The sequence below is a fragment of the Solanum stenotomum genome, chromosome 3 (assembly GCF_019186545.1).
Source record: "Solanum stenotomum isolate F172 chromosome 3, ASM1918654v1, whole genome shotgun sequence".
Taxonomy (NCBI): Eukaryota; Viridiplantae; Streptophyta; class Magnoliopsida; order Solanales; family Solanaceae; genus Solanum; species Solanum stenotomum.
Window position 1 is genome coordinate 13606365 of NC_064284.1, and position 16257 is coordinate 13622621.

The 16257-nt window shown below is 35.6% G+C and overlaps 2 protein-coding genes across 2 annotated transcripts; one reads left to right on the forward strand and one right to left on the reverse strand.

Annotated features, from left to right (window-relative positions):
* Nucleotides 1-362: 362 nt before the first annotated feature.
* On the reverse strand, nucleotides 363-1869 carry LOC125860696 (uncharacterized). The gene is made up of 2 exons (XM_049540705.1): nucleotides 663-1869; nucleotides 363-409 (listed from the first exon to the last, which is right to left on the reverse strand). Exons 1-2 carry the CDS (start codon nucleotides 1867-1869, stop codon nucleotides 363-365), a joined length of 1254 nt encoding a protein of 417 aa, XP_049396662.1.
* A 7012-nt stretch (nucleotides 1870-8881) lies between these two features.
* Nucleotides 8882-15852, forward strand: LOC125858702 (putative receptor-like protein kinase At3g47110). The gene is given in 5 exon segments (XM_049538522.1): nucleotides 8882-8951; nucleotides 12202-12271; nucleotides 12419-14024; nucleotides 14026-15187; nucleotides 15286-15852. Coding segments are annotated over 5 exon segments (3294 nt in total). The 3' UTR covers nucleotides 15672-15852.
* The last annotated feature ends 405 nt before the right edge of the window (nucleotides 15853-16257 follow it).

The following is a 16257-nucleotide window of genomic DNA, read 5'->3' on the forward strand; positions in this document are numbered from 1 at the left end:
ATAGGAAAGTGAAGTAAGAATTCAACTAACATAAAATCCAGTCTTGTTAAAAAAAAATTGGAACAAAATAAAAACAGCACATATGACAATGCTTGATTGACAAAGCAAATTTTGAATGGCAGATTTGCCAAACATTTTCCCTGGTGATGATAAAATCATTCATTTATTCAAAATGCATATAGGAAAGAAGGTTTTTATTCAAAAATGCATATAGGAAACCATGCCTATTATGTCTATTACAATATTCAACTATGCCCTCAATCTCCCAGAAAGAACAAATTATGTCATGTTTGAAAATAAAGTAATCATGATTGAAGATAGTGAAGGGCAGAAAGCCAAGTCTATTACAATGTTTCTTCTTTTTAACCTCCTCCTTCTCCTGCTGCTGCTGCTTCTTCTTCTGATGTATCTGGACATAGTTAGATACAAAATTTGAAAAGAATTAGAGATGATATAAATTTGCTTAAAGTAAAAAAGGAGACCTAGAAATTAGAAAATGCTACTGAAGTCAAACAAAGAAGGCACACAATATCTCTGTGGAAATGTCTAGTGGCTCAGTTGAGGTGTTTTAAACATAAATTTGAAAGGAATGGCTAATCCTGACCTTGAATCTCATTTAGGACATCACAAGAACTTGAATACAAAATTGAAGTTAAACTTACTGGTACCTTCGATGATAAATCTTCTGATGTTATCCAACTTTTCAGCAATATACGCCTGCTGAGCAGTCGTTACATAATTGGAGGGTGTCTTATGGACACAAGCTAATGTTGGGTGGAAGCAATACATGGGATAATCAACTGTGTCCAGAACTGCAACATTTTTGTACACATTGATGTTGGTATCATACTCATATAGATCATGATACTGTGTTGGGGGACGTCGTACCAGAAAAGACACTTGCTTGCTGTCGATCCAGACTGGAAAGCCGATAATATTGCCATCCAGACCTAAAACAAAGTTGTCCAAAGTGTGGGAAACCCTCCAACAGCTGCTTGTTCTGTCATAAGTGCCAATGACAATGTACTTTCTGAAAATGCATACAAGGGTAAGTAAATCTTTCGCCCTCCCTAGCCATATATCGCTACCACTCATATCCCTACTAGTCAAAATTTTGCCATAGCTAAGAACAAAATGATCAATAAACTCCGGACGGTCGATGAGTACAGCCTCTTCTTTCTTTGTATCAAGAGCTAGAACACTACCGTCACTTCTGAGAAAATACAGAGAATCATGCCAATAAACAGGTGGACTACCGTAAGGTAAGGCTATGAAACTATTGGTTCTCAGCTGGATTTCACACCACAGGCCAGATTGCTCTGATGAAAGTAAGTGAAATTTGTAGAACAAGTTGGAATTTTCCACAATGTTACTTATGGTTACCAATTTGTATTGATCTGAATTAGGGTAATCAACCACTAGGCCTGTCTTTTTTAACTCATTTCTAGGAGAATTCGGATATGGAATCAATTGATGCTCTCCAGTTAAGGGATTGAAAACACAGTAACACCTAATTCTCTCAAACTCAAAGAGAATCAGACCATTACATGAGCCCAAAATCTCTACGCCAAAACATAACGTCGTCACAGATTGAGTGATAGGGTTAAAGGAGATTTTTGGGAATTGTCTGATTAATCTCCCATCATGTACTAAATAGATGAGTTGTGTAGAAGTGACTTTTTGGCATTGGAACAATATTTTGGAAAATTCAGGATGAGATATCCTACCTTTAAAATTCTTGGATAGAATTTTACATTGAACAACAAACTTCAAGGGCCAGCGGGAGATGATGTCCATAAATATATCATCTGGAATTTCTACACTCGCTGATAGACCACTGCGTTCCTCTTCTCTGTTGCCGTTTCTCATGCCCTTAATTCCTTCTATTCTCTTTTTCGAGTCTATTAACGAAGATAACAAATGTTTTACCCTAAAACAAGTTGGTGTTAATAGAATAAAACTTTATTAGGGAAATCTCTGAAGTGATTCGGTAGATTATGCTGAACAATCAATGAACTAGATATATATGTGGACCTATAATAAATCATCTCATTAAGAAACAATAAATAATATATATTGTTCAAATTAATTATATCCCGCTTAAGAGTATAAGTGTGTTTAGTCAATTTGTGAATTTGGTTTATATAAGGATATGACACTTCAAGTCCATATAAGCAGACTATTAGTTCATTCTCCAACAGATGTGAAACTCTAACACCCACCTTCACGCGCCAAGCCCAAGCCCAATCCCAATTGAAGTATGTATCAGAAGTCCAAATAGATATGACTCGTATACCATGTAAAGATATGAGACTGCAACACCAAAAACTAGCTCCTGGGGAAGGATTATTACTTAAGTCCATACAAGGTTCATCCTCATTTAGGCTCCTGCTCCACGCTGGGTTGAGCGTGAAACGGGGCATTAGAGTCCCACATTGATTGGGGAATGAAATGGTTTGCTTATATGGATTTGAACAATCTTCCTCTCATGATCACGATTTTGAGGTTAAGGTAAACCCAAGTACCATATCTTTACATGGTATGAGAGCCAAGTTCATCCCCATTTGGGCTCCCCTTTGAATGTGGATGGTGTGTTAGAGTGAGTAAGAGCCCCACATTAGTTGGGGATTGGACTGGTGGTTTGCTTATATGATTTGGACAATCCTCTCTTCATGAGCTAGCTTTTGGGTTGAGTTAGGTTAATGTGCTATATCTTTACATTTTATATACTCCATATAAAAACACTTATTTCTATTTGGTCCTATTTGATACATTTATAATGTACCATACATATATTTCATCAGCTCACTAGAACAAATAAAGGATTTAGTTGTAATAGTATAATTGTTACTATAATATATTTAGCAATATTAATATGAGTATTTACAGCCAACACTTTATATAAATGTCGCTATGCAGATCTGGGAAAGGAGACCACATTGAAGGAAGGCCTAACTTGAAACTATGTATTGTATCACTATTGTCATTAAAAGGAAAATTTATTGTCACTAAATATATCTTTTGTTGTAGTAACTTGAACTACTGCAAACTAGCTCCTCCGCTAGACCTGCTAAGGACCTGGTTTTCTTTTATATTTTGTCAATCATCAAAACATAATTTCAACTCAGCTCAACTCAACACAAGTACTTTTGGTTCTATATGGAGAAAAAAAGGTCATAGATTAATAATCCGACTTTCGCAGATTTCATGTTAATTGTTAAGTGGAAGTCTCTAATTTCTATTTGAAAAAAGAAAAGGTTCAATCAAATAGTGTCAAGCAAATCTTGAATGGAAGATTCACCAAAAATCTTCACCTGGTGATGCTAAAATCTTTCATTTATTGGAATTCATCACTTGAAATGTGCAAAAAATGAAAGAAGATTTTCTTCAAAATGCAGAAACCATGTCTATTACAATATTTAACTATGTCCTCAATCTCCTAGAAATAACAAATTAAAAGTCATTTTAAATATTGAAGGGTAGAAAGTCACCTCTATTACTTCTTCTCCTCCTCCTCATCCGACTGCTTCTTCTTGTTCTCCTCCTCTTCTTCTTCTTCTGATGAAATTTCTTCTTGGATGGAAATAACTTGACATATCTATGTACAAAATTTGAGAAGAAATAGAAATGATTTAGACTTGTTGGCTCAGTTGAGATGTTTTAAACATAAAATTTGAAACTTTTAAGTCTCATTTAGGACACCACAAGAACTAAAATACAAAATGGAATAGAAACTTACTCGTACCTTCGTCCATTGATGATAAATCTTCTGATGTCATCCAAGTTTGCAGCAATACATGGGAGATATAATTAACTGTCTCCAACACTGCAGCATTTTCGTACCCATAGATATTCCTATTATACTCGTATAGATCATGAAACTGTGTCGAGCGACGTTCTACTACCAGAAAAGAGACACTTGTTTGCTGTCGATCCAGACTGGAAAGCCAAATAATTCCTCCAGGACCTAAAACTAAGTTGTCCATAGTGTGGGAAACCCTCCCTAGCCATATATCTTCACCTGTCAAAATTTTAGCGTGGCTTATATCATAATGACCAAGAAACTCAGGATGGTCAATTTAGAATAGCCTTTTGTATCAAAAGCTAGAACACTACAGTCACTTCTGAGTGAATAAAGAGAAACACGGCAATATACGGTAAAGATAAGAAAGTATTGATCTGCATAGGGTAAAGTTGTTGTCGCAGATTGAGTGATTCTTTGATAGAAGTAATTTACATTGAACAACAAACTTCAAAGGCAAGCTGGAGATGATCTGCACAAGGAATATATCTTCCATAATATATTTCTTCTGCTCTCTTGTCGTTTGTTATGAAAAAATTTGGTTTCAATAAGGACTCCTATGTCAATCCCTATCCCCTCTTGAATATCTCTCTCATTAAGTAAGGTATTATTTGCAATTATTGGACAACCAAAGAATGCAATAAAAAATGTACTGTGATTTTTGTAATCGGGAAAATCAAGACTCTTCCCCGATAGCACCCAAAAGCCCCAAATCAGATCAAACTTTTCGGCCCATATTTTATATCAAAATCTATTTTAAAAAATAGCCCAAATCGGCTCCAAATTAGCCCAAAATTGCAATCAGAATAACCCTATTTCGTCATTATATTTTGTGGACGCCTTTTGCCCCACCACACCTGATTCTCTTAAAAACATCTACTCGATCTCTGTTTAGTATTAGTGCTAATAGAGGTCATATTATATTCTGTTCGAAATCGTTCAGAAGAGAGTTTTAAGAAGGAGATTCGAGTAGATGTCGGACTCGCTCTAGCTCTCATTCACTGCCCGCAACAGGTGACATTAAACTGTTATTCATATCATAAGAAAATCACAACTTGCCATTAACGTTACTTACTTAGCTAAAATTATTATATGTGACTACAAAATTCGTTCGAGTTCTGTATAGATCTGAAGCCATATTCCTTTCAGGTTTTAGCTGTCATTTATTTAAGAAATGGTTTCGTTTCGTCAGGTGATTAAATCTTCACTTGAAATCAGTATGTCGGTCCAAGTTAAATGTTTATTTGATGACTTTATATGATGAAATTTTGCAGCTCATGTAGTCATATGTAAAAGTATGTTAAAAGAGATCGAGTGTTGCTCTTGCTAAGTTAGAAATGTTATGTAGGTTACATATTTTTCTAAAAATAAAATTAGTGCAAGAAAAATCATGATCCTAGGCATGCTCGGTAGATTCCTATCTTATCTCTATGCGCACAAAAAATATAGATTTTAACATCTTTCCCTAATCCATTAGTTAGTAGAGTTTTATGTATAAGTTTCCTTCTAAATTATTTAGTGATGGCTGGGTAAACTGTGGAAGGATCAGGGATTGAAAAGTAATGTTTTGTAGCTTAAACCTGTTGAACTTGACTATTAATTTTGTGCTTAAAAGACATGAATGGTGGATTGGCTGTTTTAAGTTTGGTTTAAAGTTACCAATTGCGGGAGGCATATCTTGATAGGCATTTTCACATTTTCATGTTTTGGATGGCATATATATTCGTTTTATGACTTTACTTAGCTCTATATATATTTGATTTATTCACTATCATTTAAAGTTGAATCGTCTTACTAATTTCCTTACTCTCTTTATTTACATGAACACTTTCGGAGCTAATTGGAGTCTTTCATAAAAGACTTTTACTGTGCATGAAGTCTCATTTCAAGACTCAGCACCATTGCTAGATTTGAAAGCATGCATCCTCTCTTCCACTTTGTGTCTCCCGCTTCTCAAAAGCACATGCAAATAGACATGGCAAAGTAGCAAAGAAATCTGGAAATCTAATTCTTTCTTTTCTCTTTTAGTCATTACTTTATTATGTTTGTGTTCTTGCCGATATTTTGACTTTGTATTATATGACACTTATTTGCTCTTTGCCCTTTCTACATTTTTTAGACTAGCTACTTTAGTCTTTAACATATTAGTTATGTTGGGTCTCGTGGAATTTTCATGTTTTTGACAAACCGTTTTAAAAAAATAGATTAATTACACCTAGATTAGATCCATTAAGTTTTAAAAAAAATTGACTAAACCCCTATACTAAAAAGCTTTTGGTTATGAAATGTCTAATGAGCAAGTTCTGTTGAAGGTCTTAAACCATTCCAAAAAAGGGAACGTGAAATTTTACTAAAGATGGATAAGTTTTCAATTGGTTGGATAAAGGTTTCTTGGATCTACTTTGGTTTTATTACTTTTCTGATTTGTTGCAAAATATGAGGGATATTATTTTCAAGATACATATCACAAGTATTTATAATATATTCCTTTTAAATTTGATCTTTTTCTTTTTCTTTTTTTTTAATTAATTAACCTAAGCTTTGACCGGCTAATCATTTTTAACAGATTTTAAATAATGTGTGTCTTCCTTTTAGGATAATTAAAACTCTTACCTAGAATCACATAAGGTTACTTTTCTGATTTGTTGCAAAATATGAGTGATTTTATTTTCAAGATACATATCACAAGTATTTATAACATATTCCTTTAAAATTTGCTCTTTTTTAATATTAATTAACCTAAGTTTTGACCGGCTAATCATTTTTAACGGATTTTAAAGTATGTGTGTCTTCCCTTTAGGATAATTAGAACTTTTACCTATAATTCCACAAGGTTAAATAATAATTCAAACTTAACTTAGCATTACTTTAGCAAAATAGTTGTCCTAATTCACTAATATGTTGTACATCGTTTGGCCTCGAGTTAAAATGGGTTATAGCATTAAGCATTTTTTTAATAAATAAGGGAAAGTGTATGAAGACATTGACCATGGATGAGTTCAATAGTACTGTAACATCCGGCAATTTGAAATAACTATGAAGAGGCTTAGAATTGGAAATAGTCATTTTTGGAAGGGAAAAAAAAATCTGGAAAAAATTTGGTTGGTTATGGGAAAAAGTGAGTTTTTAGCCAACTTTGAACAGTTATAACTTCTATCTCAGGATGATTTATGTGTAGTTCCAGTCATGTTTGCGAAGCTCGTGGAATGATCTTTCCAACACCACCGAGTTTGCTCGATTCCGAGTTCGTATGAGTGAGTTATGCCCTTTGGAAGTTGGGCAGTTGGCAGGGAAGTCCGTCCGGAAATTGTAAGGATATTTTGGTCTTTTCCCTAACCAATTCTTTTGGTTATATTAGTGTGTTAGACTGATTTTTTGATCAGTTCTTCCCTTTTTAAAAGAGTGAGAGTGAGGGTTTGTGAGTGAAGAGGAGAAGAAGAGGAGAAAGAGAAGACCAAGCAAGGTTTCGTCAAAGATCGTCGTGGATATCGTCGGGGGTGATCCCTACTAGGTATGTGAGTTCATAGTGTTGGATTGGCTCTTTTCCCCACACACCTAACTCATTTTATTTCCGAGAAAAAGATTGGTTGTGTTGTTGAAGTTGTTGGTTGTGTTGTTGAAGTTCTTGTTGGTTTAGTACATGATTTGGTTGTGTTTTTGAGTTGAATCTCTTGTATGTTGAGGGATTTTATGATTCTTAGTGTTTGGAGTTGAAACCCTTGAAGTTAGGGTGGTTTAGAGTTGGACAAAGGAGGAAGAAAAGTCGAGTTTTCGGGGAAAAGGGGTGGTGCGTCGCGCTTGCCAGCACGCCCCAAAAAGGACTCTGAAGTCCAGGCCTTGGGGCGGCGCGCCTAGCAGAGCGCCAGCAGGCCCCTTTTGAGCTTTGTGGTCTGGCGCCCCGTGCCTCTCAGAGCGCCAAGGACGCCAACCTTTCCCATTCTTTCCCCATTTTTTCATGCATGTTCCTTGGCATTATACCTATGTTTCATAGTTGTTTCCAATACTCCAATGTACGTCTAAACGTCAAGAACTCATCCATAAACGTGTGATCATATACCTTGAATCCATAATCCAATTCAAGGCGAGTTCGGATCAAAGTCAAGTGAAGTTAGAAGTCAAGTCTAGAAATTAAGAAGTAAGTCAAAGCAAGTTTTCAAAGTTGTTCAAGAGTCTTTATTGAACGTTTTAACTTCATTTTAAGGCTCAAGTTTCAAGTCAAGCAAAGAGTATAGAGTTTCAAGTTAAGTCAAGAGTATAAAGTTGAGTTCATTTCTCAAAAGTTATTAGGGAACTAAGTATTCCCAAAGAAGTTTTAAAGAAATGTTTTCACATTTAAACAAGATTGGGAACTGAGATTTCCAAAGAGCCTTCGGGCTTGTTTTCCAGAAAAAGAGTTATCGCTTTCTAAATGAAGCAAGAGAGGAAACTGAGATTTCCAAGATAGCTTTTGAGCTAAGTTTTTGAGTAATTATCTCAAATCAGCAGGAAGACATATGTTTTAAAAACATAAGAGCCAGTACATTTTTGGGAGTAGTATCGAGCACCGAATTGGGGGAGCGTTCAAAGAACCTACAGCCCCCATAGAACCATGTAGCCATCATGGGTAGAAGAGGTCCATACTTTTTAGATGAATCCTTTTCAGATTAGACTAGTGGATCCATTAGGCAGTTCAGGTCCTATACCTTTGGCCGGGTATAGGATGCTCTGGCGACGTGAGGTTGATCGTTATATCATCACTATAGCTCTTATGTGATGGTTGTCGGTTAGAGAAACTCCCACAGAAATTATTGTATTTTTATATACATCAGTTCATTTGTATTTCTATATACATCTCAGGCTTATTGTATCTTTGTATACACACAGAGTTTATAACATGTTTTAAGCAGCCTTTCTTTATATCACACTTGTTTTAAATTGCCTTATATTGAAAGAAGTCAGTCAGGTTGAGTTGAGTTGAGTTGAGCCAGGTAAGCTTTTCAGTTTCTTCTAGATTTCCTTCTAGCCTATGTTGCTTAGTTTTCCAGCTCACATACTCGTACATTCAATGTACTGATGCCAGTTGGCCTGCATCTTATTACGATGCAAACACAGGTACCAAGGACCAGCATCCAGCATGCCGTTGATCCAGCTGAGCACTCCAGAGTCGGTGGTGAGCCTTTTTGCATTTCGGAGGACTCGGTTATTTTGTTCTCTTAGTTTTGTTTTATTAGGATGTTGTGGGGTCTGTCCCAACATCCATCTCAGTGTTATAGAGGCTTCATAGACAGTCAGTCAGTTAGTTAGTTTTGAGTCTCTCATCTATGTGTATAAGTAAATATTCTATTTTTGGGACTCGAGTTGCCTTTTTGGCCAGATTTTATCAGTTAAGTTGTTTTATGCCCTTGCATTGCATAGAATTATTCTGTTGAGTTAGGTTTCTGCTAAGTTAAGAAAGCCAGGCCAAGGGTTCGCTTGGGGCCAGTAATGGTCTTCGAATGCCGGCCACGTCCAGGGTGTAGGCTCGGGGCGTGACAAGTACTAGAACCGCAAAGGAGCATACAATAATTGTAGCATGAATGCAGTTGAAAAAAGTGATTATCAGAAATCAAAAGTGCTAAATTCATAAGTATAATTTATTATTTAATAAGAGGTAGTAATATTTTTTTATTAATAAAGAGTATAATTGTTAGTTAATTTTTATGGGCATTTTCGTAAGATGATGATGATAAAAGATTTAGTTTCTCAATTTTAGCTTATTCATAACGGTAAAGATTGTCATATATTTTGATTGATTGTATTGATTTCTTTCTTGATTCTTATTCATAACGGTAAAGATTGACATTTCTTTTTGATTAATTGTATTGATTTTCTTTCTTGATCTTTATTCATTACGGTAAAGATTGTCATTTATTTTAATTAATAATTTTTTTATTCTTTCCTATCGTAATGTTCCACCCTCTTGTATAGATACCCTATTCATTATTAATAAAATCATCTCTTTGCCCGCATTTAAATCAATACAAATTGGTAATCATCAATATGTTGGCTGAAAATTCCAACTTGTTCTACAAATTTCACGTACTTCCATAAGAGTGATCTGATTTATGACGTGAAATCCAACTGATAGGGGATACTTTCAACTATTTGGTCTTTGGCGTAGTCCACTTGTTTATCGGAACAATTTTCTATATTGTCTCATAAGTGGCAGTAGTGTTCTACCTTTTGATACAAAGAGAGTATAGGATATACTAGTTGACTATTTTGAGTTTATCGATCATTGTGTTCGCTTCAATCAATCATAGTGATGATGCACAAAGATCAATAAACTCAGGATGGTCAATTAGTATAGCCTCTTCTCTCTTTGTATCAAAAGCTAGAACACTACTATCACTTATGAGCCAATAATTGCACCAATAAACAGGTGGACTACTGAAGGACATAGAGTTGAAAGTATTGCTTATCAGTTGGATTTCAAGTCATAAAAAGGATCATGTTATAGGTGATCAAGATGTTATGGGAATTATCACGCTATGCTGCAGTGGCGGACCCAGGATTTTCACGAAGTGGGTTCAAGATATAAAAATATACCTAATATTATTTGTAATTTTTATGAGGCTAACAGCATACATATCTGACTATACTAAACAATGTTAATACATTTGAAAAAAATTACATTGACTTATGAATGAGATGGCAAATAACAAGATGGACAAAAAACTAGGCTTCAATATAAACTAAGAAGATAAAAGAATATTATGAATGATTTCTCTTCATTCAACATTTAACAAATAAAAACAAAATATTAAACAAAATAATTATAACCTTAATTTTAGAATCGAATACATAGAAATATACCTAATATTATTTGTAATTTTTTGTTGATTTTAAAATTATTAGGAATTTTTTAGTTGAAGAAATAAAAAATAACCACAATAATCATATATGTATATATAAAGACTAGAATTAAGAGCGAAAAACACACTTGATGGATATTGACTATTGATGCGAGATTTGAAAGACAGGGAGAATTTTTTTCCTTCAATAAAAAAATATGCTCAAAATTTTGGGGGGAAAAGTAAGAGAGGTTCAAGAAGATTTCAACAAAGAAGAAAACAAAAGGGTTTTTAGAATTGAAAATAATAGGGATTAGTGTCGTTTTAGTTGAGTTTTAAAAAAAAAAAAAAAAAAAAGGACAAAAATTGTTGACTATTGGACTTTTAATTGTAAAAGTAAAAACTTTTTATAGTTTCTAAGTAACTAAAAGGACAAAAGTTACACCTACATAGAGGACAAAATTGTGTGTGAACGTTTTATAGATCAAAAAAATGAATTAAAACTAAAATGTGGCAATGGGGATTCAATCCTGGGTTGGCTGGGAAAATTGAACCCCCTCAACCACTCGGCTAAGCTTCACACTTGTGTTAGTGGGTTCAAAATTTAATATATACATATAAAATTTTAAAAACTATTAAATATACATATATATATATATATATATACAATGTTATTTTACAACGAAGTGGGTTCATACTATAGGTCCGCCCCTGCTATGCTGCATGGACCTGATATCGAAAATATACAGCCAGCGAGACTCGATCATCAATGAGGTATGTGATGAACAAGCTGCTGAGGTTGAGGATACAACAAATTTGTATGGGGAATATGAATTGAGAGGATGTAACCAGCAGAATGAATTGGACACTACTAGATATATAGTATGCATCAAACTATTAAATGTGTTAATTAGCTCTAATTCTTTCCTTGGTTGATTGTTGTTTAGTTTTCTTAATTCCCAATATATATAAGTGGGTGCAGAAATTCTTTGCTAGTTTATTATTTGTGTATGTTTAGATATTTATTAATGCATCATCCGCATATTATATTATATTCCCGGACAAATCGTGGTTACAATTATCATTAATCCCCCGAAAAATAAGGAATAGAGAAGAGATGTTGGCATTGACGTCTATCTTAGAACTATGTTAAAGCAATACAAATTTTGCAACACATGTTGGTCATCGGAGGATTTCAAAGTCGATATAAGGAGACCAAAGGATTCATCCCACTGATGTGAGAAAAGAAGACCAAGCAAGGGTATTTTAATTCAGAATAAAAAATATAGCAACTCCAGTATATCCTATATTCTGAATCAGTGAACTTACAGAGAAAAGATGGGGAGTTGACTCAAATAGAACAGTTCTACAGTTAGTCAGCCCAACTCTTGATTAAGAAAAAGATTAGTTGATATGTCCTTACCTTGCACCAGAAGGTTGTGACTTTTTCAAGAGCTGAATAAGTCTTAATGCATATTATAAAGAAAAGATTAGGTGGATCAAGCACCAAAGTCAGAATCAATCTTGAAGAAAATTGCCTATGTCATTGGCAGCTTGTTTATAATTGTGCATATTTGTCAATTTTAGTCATTNGGGCTGGTGGAAGGGCGGGGAAATGGGAGGAGTACTCCTCCGTTAGGCTCATTCTCCGGCGGTGGTGGGGTGGCTAGCTAGCCGTTGCCCACCCAAATGTTTCCGTTGAATTTAGACAGAGGTCAGAGAAAAGTTTCTAGAGAGAAGAAAAGTGTATAGTATAAAGCAATGAAGTTGATAGTTTTTTTTTTTTTGTCAATATACCATGCAGTGGTGCTCCAATACCAAAAACAACATTTCAGAGAGGTCTCATCTTTTGGTTTTTGACATTTTGCAGAATGGAAATTTTCGCAGCAAGTTTTAACTTGCACACCTTTCCGGCTATCCATACTGTGTTTCTTGTGTTTCTATTCCCATATTCTCTCCAACAGGCTGCATCTGCCGCTTTTCTTGGCAATGAAACTGATAAACTTGCCTTACTTGGATTCAAGTCCCAAATAACTGAGGATCCATCAAGAGTTTTCGTCTCTTGGAATGATTCTGTTCATTTCTGTCAGTGGACTGGAGTAAAATGTGGCCTGAGACACGGAAGAGTCATCCGTTTGAATCTCGAAGGGATGAGGCTGGCAGGTATGATCTCAGGTCATCTAGGAAACCTCTCTTTTCTTAATTCGCTTGACCTCGCAGAAAATGCCTTCCATGACAAAATTCCCCAACAACTCAGCAGGCTGTCAAGGCTTCAAAACTTGAATTTGAGTTTCAACTATTTAACAGGGGAAATTCCAGTTAATCTATCACATTGTGTTAAGCTCAAGAACCTTGTCCTGGACCACAACACTCTTGTGGGACAGATTCCTAACCAAGTTGGATCTTTAACGAAGTTAGTGAAACTGTATCTCAGAAATAACAACCTGACAGGACTCTTTCCAGGTTCTATTGGAAATCTTACGTCTTTAGAAGAATTGTACTTATCGTACAACAATCTAGAGGGACAAGTGCCAGCTTCTTTAGCTCGATTGACCAAGTTGAGGCTTCTTGGATTGTCAGTAAATAGCTTATCCGGGGAGTTCCCTCTTCCACTGTACAATTTGTCATCCCTGGAACTAATATCACTTTCCTTTAACAACTTTTCTGGCAATCTCAGATCCGATTTAGGCAACTACTTCCCTAATCTCCAAATACTTTACTTGGCGAAATGTCAATTCATTGGGTCCATACCGTCCTCTTTGGCCAATGCTTCAAAATTGCTAGAGCTTGATTTTCCTATAAACAATTTCACTGGAAATATACCCAAGGATTTTGGTAACTTACGGAATTTGTTGTGGCTCAACGTTTGGAGCAACCAACTTGGACATGGTAAGCATGATGACCTTGACTTTGTAAATTCTCTTGCCAACTGCAGCAGTCTACAAATGCTCCATTTTGGAGACAACCAATTTGTAGGTACATTACCTCAGTCAACAGTCAACCTTTCTAGCCAGTTACAAAGCCTACTCTTCTACGGAAACAGAATTAGTGGAAGCATACCCAGAGAGATCTCAAACCTGGTGAATTTGAATCTACTCGAGATAAGTAACAATAATCTTACAGGTAGCATTCCAGATTCTATTGGAAGACTGACAAACTTGGGAGGTCTCAACTTTGGTAACAATCTCTTGACAGGGGTCATCCCTTCTTCAATAGGAAACCTCACTGAACTCGTCTATCTTTATTTTGGACTTAACAGGTTAGAGGGTAACATACCTTCAACATTAGGAAACTGTAGCCAACTGCTAAAATTGGGTATTTCTGAAAACAGCCTAACAGGAACTATACCACAACAACTTTTTGCTCTCTCATCCCTCACAGATATTTATGCATCTTATAACTCTTTGAGTGGGTCCATTACCGGTGTATATTGGTAACTGGAGTCATCTTACTTATCTTGATTTTTCTCACAACATTTTTTCGGGGATGATTCCACGAACTCTTGGAAAATGCTTGGCCTTGAGGGAGATCTATTTGAAGGGAAACTCCCTTCAAGGGACTATTCCCAATTTAGAAGATTTGCCGGATCTCCAATCCTTGGATCTTTCCCTAAATAATCTATCAGGGCCAATCCCTCACTTCATTGCAAATCTTACTTCGTTACTCTACTTGAACTTATCATTTAACAATCTAGAGGGTGAGGTTCCTGTCACCGGAATATTTTCAAATTTGAGTGCAGATGTATTAATCGGGAACTCCGGGCTTTGTGGTGGGATTCAAGAGCTTCATTTTCAACCTTGTGTTTATCAAAAGACACGGAAGAAGCATGTACTTGCCCTCAAGTTTATTTTGGCAATTGTTTTTGCTGCTTCATTTTCAATCCTGGGCTTGTTAGTTGTTTTCCTTTGTTGGAGAAGAAATTTGAACAATCAACCAGCACCAGAAGATAGGTCTATATCTGCTCATTTCTACCCCAATATTTCATATGAAGAACTCCGCACTGCAACTGGTGGATTTTCTTCTGAAAATCTTATTGGCTCTGGCAGTTTCGGGACAGTTTACAAGGGAACTTTTGCCTCTGATAGAATGGTTGTTGCTGTCAAGGTACTCAAACTCCAGCATGAAGGTGCTTCAAAAAGCTTCTTAGCAGAATGCCAAGCATTAAGAAGCCTTAGGCACCGGAACCTTGTCAAGGTCATCAGTGTATGCTCAAGTTCTGATTTCAAGGGAAATGAGTTTAAAGCTTTTGTCTTTCAGTTCATGCCAAATGGGAACTTGGACGAATGGCTACATCCGGAAAAGGAGATACATGAGAAGAGTAGCTTGACCATACTTCAGAGAATGAAAATCATAATAGATGTGGCATCTGCACTTCATTATCTTCACCATGAGTGCCAAACACCCATGATTCACTGTGATATAAAACCACAGAACATTCTTCTTGATGAAGATCTCACAGCTCATTTGGGTGATTTTGGTTTAGTGAGACTCGTTCCTGAATTCAGTAATGGATCGGATCTACATCAGTTTAGCTCACTTGGAGTTATGGGTACCATTGGCTATGCAGCTCCAGGTAACGTTTCTATGTAAACAAAAACTGTGAATATAAGATATGGTTTCTGTAACAATAGTGGTTTATTTATAAAAAAAAAATGAATAAGCTTGTTGCAGAATATGGCATAGGTAGTAAGGTATCCATTGTAGGAGATATGTACGGTTTTGGGATTCTAATATTGGAGATATTCACTGGAAGAAGACCCACAGACACTTTGTTCCAAGCAAGCTCTAGTCTCCACCACTTTGTCGAAATAGCGTTGCCAGAGAAAGTAATGGAGATTCTAGACAAAACAACTTTTCATGGTGAGATGATGAGTAAAGAAACCAATGGAGAAGAATACAGGGGCAGTATCAAGAAAGAACAGATGGAATGCTTGGTTGGCGTACTCGAGATTGGAGTTGCATGTTCAGCTGAATCCCCAAGAGACAGATTGACCATGTCACAAGTCTACAGTAAGTTGACACTAATAAAAGAAAAGTTTCTAGGTGCAGGAGATTGAGGCCACAGGTTACAAGTGAAAACATTGGGATTTGACCTAATATTGTATTCATTCTGTCTATTTTGTAATAAAACATCAGATGTTTACATTCTGTCTATTTGGTAAGCATTGGATTTGATGTAAAACTTGAAGACGCTGTAGTATTTTCATCATGCAGAAGAAGTAAGGTAGTATCTGATTTATTGATACTTAATGGATTTAGTTTAGGAACATCAGATATCAGCTCTTAACTTCAATATTAGAGATTAAAGAATCGGATAATAAACCACGGAAAGGTAGACGCAACTTTAAGGTTTGAATTAGCAAATCAATAAAAGTGACAATACTAAAAGTGTTTGTAATCAAAGATTAACTACTATCCAAAATATGATTCTATTGATAACAGGCGATAAATAAAACTCTAATCTAATGTCAAGTTATTAGTATGCCCTGAGGTAACAGCCAAGAATCATACGATAATTTGAACCTGAAATTCATTTACAGTAACAGTCAGGTTTCTTCTTTACTCAGTCATCAAGGGCTTCTTCTACGGACTTGGTTTTTGCATTCGGGTTATAGATATCTGAATTTCTTCAACAGGGAACAA